This window comes from Falco rusticolus, chromosome 4 (assembly GCF_015220075.1).
Source record: "Falco rusticolus isolate bFalRus1 chromosome 4, bFalRus1.pri, whole genome shotgun sequence".
Lineage (NCBI taxonomy): Eukaryota > Metazoa > Chordata > Aves > Falconiformes > Falconidae > Falco > Falco rusticolus.
Window position 1 is genome coordinate 95,028,674 of NC_051190.1, and position 6,549 is coordinate 95,035,222.

The window sequence follows — 6,549 nt, forward strand, 5'->3', positions numbered from 1 at the left end:
TTCTTTCTCCAAAACATAGAGGCACTAGAGCTTTTTAATGAAACAGTTATTAAAAAAAAAAAAAAAAGAAAAAAATAACAAAAAACCCCCAAACAAAACTAGGAATAATAACATGTTTTTCTCTCAGTTGTTCTCAGAAAAGTTGTTCTGTTGTTCTCAGAAATGGCTGAACCAGTTCAGCTTGAATTATTTATTTTGGAAAGAGTCAGCTGAGGCAGACTTTCAGCATGGGAACTTTCAGCCCAACTGGTTAGCCTTTCTCAAAGTTTGACAAAGTTTAATGCAAGTGAAAATGGTCTTAAACAGAGGAGACAAAGGCAAGCTCACTTATCAGCAATGCTCCTTGCTTAGTATAGAAAAAGACTATACATTAACTTCTTTTTTTTTAATGTTACAGATTCTTTGAGTATATATTGCTCTACAAAGACGCAGTGATGTTTCAGATTGAACAAGTCACAAAGCTTTGCTCAAAGATTGCTCTGACAGAGCCATGGGATCCATATGATATTCCTGCCAATTCAACTTATGAAGATCAATACTACATTGGGGGACCTGGAGACGAAATTATGGTACAGGAATGGTCGGACAGAAAACCAGCCAGGAAATGTATGGGCATGCTTTTGTTTCATCTCAATAGTTATCATTTCTGCTATCCAGGGAAAATTAAATTATTCATGTTTCACCCCAGCTTTCCATATTTCTATAGAGTTTGCTGGAAGAAATAATAAATCTACCCTGTGCGCAGCTTATCATTTTATTATAAATGCATTTTATTAAGAAAATGTTTCATATCTCAGTAGGATCAAATATGTCCAAGGGACTTGATTGTATTTTAGTTCATATCATACAGATTAGATTTTGGCATGGAACAGCATCATTTTGCATCTGAATCCAGCAGCCTGTATCCAATATTTATCTAGAGAAGAATTGGTAGTATAACTGGGGACACATTCAAACTAGAGTGTGCATAATAGAAACAGAGCAGGTGTCGGTGTGTGTCTACACACTACTATCAAATGTTCTCATGGAATACATCCAATATATGGTTCAGCAGCAATGAACATCCTTAATATGCACCTAAGTTTTGTTATCCAGTACACCAGTAAGAAACATCTGCTCGCGAGGCTTAGTTTTGCACTTGGCAGCTGAACACCTGCATCATAAAAGAAAGCAGGCTGAATTTTCCAGGGTATAGTATGATGGATTTTGGATGCATAGCAATTTATTAGCACATTGGCTTCAATTTCACCTATGGTTTACTGACAACATAGACAATAATAAAAATTATTTTAAAACCCCCATGAAATTTGTGGCACTATTCAGCTAATGCAATACTTATGGTTATAGACACCTAATATATAGGCTGGTTATGAACCTGAGCTTTTAGCCAGGGGAAAATATTTCTTTCTTGAATAAAAGTAGGAAGAACGAAGTAGAAAATTAAGGATAAGATTGTTAGACTTCTGTAACTAGGTCAGTACATCCTCTGGTATTCTACAAGAGGCAAATTGTCACTTAGTCCAAGAACTTTGTTTTTCAAATCCAGTATTTTTGGAATTTTTATGGAACTTAATACCCAGATACATCCAGTTAATGATGTGTTATTTTTATCCTATAGTATTTTGTATCTCCAGTGCTTTTCTGTGTGATCATTCATAAAAATAATATCTTAAAGTTGTCTACCCATCCACCTTTCATCTAATATTGGCTTGTATTCTAGAAATTATGTTTTTGTTAAAAATTATAAAATTTTCAGCAGAGACATAAGATACCTTGGTACCATCATATTTTACCTTAATATTTTCATTCAAAAATCTGATACAAGACTTGTTGAGGAAAAGAAGCCTTCATTTCTGGATACTCAAACCCAAACTTATTTAAGTCAGAATGGTTTTGGTATATTAGGATGCCCTGGAGAGGTATGTTCAAATATTGCTCAGCTTGTCACCCTTTCTTTAGATATATTATGTGTATTTCATGTCACACTTTATCTATTTCTGATAATGTGATTGTGGTACAGCATATGACACAGTACCGGAAGGACAGAAAATAAGTATGTTGGACTGCAGAGTGAGAGAAAATAAGCCTCCTTGGGGCTGGAAAAAATTGTTACAGACAACCCTCAGAGGAACTGATTTATGATTGAAGTAGGTAATTTTGTATTTTAACCTCATAAGTTTCTGCTTTTGAGATCTGAAATACAAAACAACTGGATGAAGTGGTGAACAGTGGAAGGGGTAAAGAAAGATTACAGAAGAGGTGCATGGCGTTAATAAAAGGGATTTAAAAGCAAAGGATATTCAAAGGAAACCACCGTGATGATATTGATTGCAGAAACAGTGTAATGGTGAAAGAGGAGGTGATGGCAGAGGATGAGGGGGAAAGAGCAAGGGAACACCTCTGAGATAAAAACTTCATGGAATTAAACTGAAGTTTAAAAAAGGGACAGACTTCCTACATCACATACATGGAGGAGATCAGCATTGAGTGTAGTCTTGAAATAATGATCCAGGGAATGCCTGAGAGGAATAGGAATTTAAAAAAAATAACATGATAATAATGATATGAATAGATGACGGTAAACACAAGGAATGAGTTAGGAGATGGAGGCACTGGAGTCCTGTTTGGGAATGTCCCTCTTCTAACGAGACAAGCCCTCTGTGCTTGAGACAGATGGAAAAAAAATGGGAGCAAGGTTGTGTTTGTTTGTATTAAAGTATTGTCAGCGTACGAATGAGAGTTAAGATTATAGAGGACCAGAAGCTGAGGAAGTAAGGTGCTGTGGCTGTTAGTTCTGGTGCGGAGGAGTTCCCAGCACAGCAGAGGACAAGTGCTTCCTTGGGTAGGTGAGTGCAGAACTTCATATGCATGGGGAGGAATTGGATGTCCCACATAGATGGGGGAACTAAACTGTTTTAAAGTATCAAAGGCTATGCTGAGGCCCAGCACTGTGAAATGGACCACAGGTTCTGAGTAATCACGCCTTTCAACTTGTCAAGAACAGAGTGTAAGGTGAAATGCCCCTGTGCTACCCAAGCCAATGGCACCAAAATTTCCCTTCTGGAAAAGCAAAGCATTTAATTATTTTGCTGGTGAAGTAAGTGCTGACATGAAAGTGGCACAAGAGATGAGAGAAATTGGACTTGTGCAAAACACAACTAAATGTGGAACTAAGCAGAAATGACAGCCCTTCAGTAGAGGCATACTGGAAAGGTGACATACCGATGCCATGATGGTATCATGATTTGCAATGTGCCTGACACCAACATGTACAGGTTTAAGATCATTGCAGTGTCCGAGTTAGACCAGTTTTGTGGCCTTTCATGGTGCTGCCATGCACATGGGCAGAACTACGGGCAGTTCCAGCCTGTAGGCTTGGCTTGAGGAGTGGCCATTTTCTCTGACATCGCTGTGACACATGCATTCTTTCTCGTCATCTAAAGTAATCCCATTTCTGCTTGGTTACAGTGGAATCCTGGGTCGGTGTTTACACGGTCAAAGACTGTTACCCAGTACAGGAAACCTATACGAAGAACTACAGCGTGACAACCTCCACTCGCTTTTTTGATCTACAGCTGGGCATTGCTGACCCCTCAGTGTTCACCCCACCCAGCACCTGCCAGACAGCCCAGGCAAGGCTGATGAAAGATGAATGCTGATTATGGACGCTGGCTGTCCCCAGCAAGCAAATATTAACCAAGAGGTTTGTTATTAATAGTCAGCTGCTGACGTCTAACCTGATTTTTCAAGCTTATTATTGCTCTTTTGGGAATTGTTAAGTTTTCACTTGAAAGAGAACATAAACATTTCACTGAGTAAAATATGTAACACAAAAGATCTCTTTCATTACATTAATCTGTTCGGTGATGCACTTGCAGTATTATATAGTTACCACTAAGATAATATTTATCGATACTATTTATGTAAGCTGTGGCTGATTTTCCTTTTGTGAAGGTTTCATTATTTATTTTTTCAAGAAGACAAAGCATAAGCAGATTGTGATAATGGTAACATCTAGAAGGAAAAGCTAAATTTGGTTGTTGCTGTTGTTACTTCTGGGGACTTGAAGGGAAGGGAAAATATGTCCTGGGTATTAGGGGTATAAAGAGATATGTCCTGGGCACAAGGTATAAAGACCTCGTCCTTAACCAAAAAATATCCCGTTTGAATAATGTACGTCAAAAGTATGGAAATCCATTCTCTTGGTTTTGTTTTGCTTTGTGTTTTTTGCTTTTTGCTCTTCAGGAAGCTGGTAGTCTAGTGTTTGAGCTGATTTTTTCTCTATGAAAAGAAACGGCAGTAGCCCTATTCATATAATGCTACCCGACATGCACAAAATACATTTTCTGTTTCTTGAGAGAATGGTGTGAAATGAAGAGAAGAAGGGAGAATGAAGAGAAGGAGGGAGAGGTACACCCCCAAAAAAGTAAGCTACAGTTTTCTTGGATTTACTACACTTTTAGTGAAGGGTTCCAGTAGGGTGCAGTGAGATATGTTTCAGTCATGTTCTACTTTAGCACCAATTTTTCAAGGCAATACTAGTTTTAACCTATGCAAAGACATTAAGAGATACTGCACTCTAAAGAGCTTTAATATTTTGTAACCGTTTTCAAAAGTCCTTACTCAAAGAGTATGGAAATACCTTTGTAATTCCAGGTAGATGTGCAAAAAAGCCGTTCTTAGTGTATAATTAGTAGAGGCTAAATCAGCGTGCTCACAGTGCCAGGTGATCCGGATGGAGTGAACAGGGCTGTGTGACCGCTGTGGGGAGGTGGGAGGAGGAATCAGAGGGAGAGGGAGAGATGTCCTCTGTGCAGCGTGGCTGCAAGGCACTGCAATCTAAGCAAAAATTACAATCTTGCTTTCTTTTGCACCCACTCCATTGATGCCTGCCTTATTTGCTGTTCCATCAGCATCTCAAACCGTATTATCTCCACATCCTTTTCTGTTGGGAAAGTGAAAGTTTCCTTAAGGGGAATAAATAAATAACCAAAAAAGTGCGGGAAGCACACATATTTTGCTTCAGAAAATTCAAACCAAATCTTCATGCACCTTCAGGCCCTTGGAAGTGTGGAGTAGGGATGGCTTTTGCACTTTTACAAAATAAAATTAATTGGCTTATTCTGTAAGTGTAGGCATGCACTTTATTTATTATTTGCAAATAAGTTTAAAGCCAGATTCTTGTCCTCTTATATGTGTTGGGTAGTTGTTTGCTCCAGAAGTTCTCTGGCTGAAAACAGTGCAATACTGGGAAGTTTGGTGTCCCTGGAGGAGAGATCCTGGGCAGGCTTTTAGTGCTTTATATGCTCATAGCTTTTGGTACATAAGCAAGTGGTACAGTGGTTATTTTGCTTTCACAGTTCTGGTCAGAATGGCATTTTACTTTGCCTCGTGCCTAATGAAAGCATATAGACATACCTGCTAAAATTTAGGTAGTTCAGTAGAAAATTTCTCTTGGATGTGACCATTTCACTGAAACACGCTGATGGAAAGAAGGATTTGGTTTCATTGAATTTAGAGTGCGTTTAGTCTGTACTCGCCTTCTGTATTTTTTGTGACAACCTAAATGCTAACTGCATATTGTTCTTATTAGGGCAATGATTAACATGCATTTCTTAATATCTGTGTCTTGTTAGAATCTGGAAAATATAATAAATCTGGCTAGCAAACATGACGCTGTGGTACTGTATAGCTTGGGATGACTTTGTTGTGGTAAAGCAGATAGCTGAGTAATCAGGCTGTTTAAATTATGTTTTGCTGACAGTGAATCCATTTCTAGCAATAACATTAAACGTTCTTTTAAATATGAATTTTGAAAAGTCTGCTACACAGAAGTGCTTTAAAAATCTTGCCGTGATATACAGGGCAATTTTATATGGCTAAATGTGTACATCTAAAACAATGCTGTTGTCTTCTTATTTATGCTTTACAAATTCAATAAAGAGAGTTGTCAAAGAGATGTCAAACAACCAATTTCTGGATTATGTGCTTTAAATTGGCTGTGAACCAAATATGAAGGACAAAATGTATATGCCTGGTTTGTTATCTTGGTTATCATTTGCTGCATTTTGTTGTCATGTACCACAAGGGACATTCTGTCTTTATGTGACTGTGCCAATGACTCCGTAAGAATGAGCATAAAATGACTTTACAGTAGCCATATAGTGTGCTACCACAGTATGGGGTTTTTGTTTGTCTGATAGTCTGGGGAATTTGTTTATCACAGGTATCTGTTGGAAAATTCGTAATAAATTGGTATGTACATGAGGTACATTGTGTTCTGTTGGGTAACAGTGACAGAACCTGGGAGCTGGATAGTCTGCGAGGCAAAGCTGTTTTTGTGAGATTTCCACTGCTTCTTGGTTTCAGCTGGGCCAGAAATAGTGCAAACATAGATCTGCCTGCCATATTTTTGTATTTCTGCTTGGAGGCTTTGCTGAAAGCAGGATGTGTAGAAACACAACATTGTTTTATTTAAAGTTAACTAAACATTCCTGAACCTCAAAACAGGTTTAGTTTGAGTTTGGGGAGGAGATCTGGGCATAATAG

At 38.2% G+C, this 6,549-nt stretch overlaps 1 protein-coding gene across 1 annotated transcript in view; it reads left to right on the forward strand.

Moving 5' to 3' along the window:
* Positions 1-5,957, forward strand: part of EPDR1 (ependymin related 1) — a 33,595-nt gene extending 27,638 nt beyond the window's left edge. The window contains exons 2-3 of the mRNA XM_037387116.1: positions 398-606; positions 3,469-5,957. Coding sequence (XP_037243013.1) covers positions 398-606; positions 3,469-3,659 — 400 coding nt within the window. The 3' untranslated portion in view covers positions 3,660-5,957. The remainder of the gene's footprint in view (positions 1-397; positions 607-3,468) is intronic.
* The last annotated feature ends 592 nt before the right edge of the window (positions 5,958-6,549 follow it).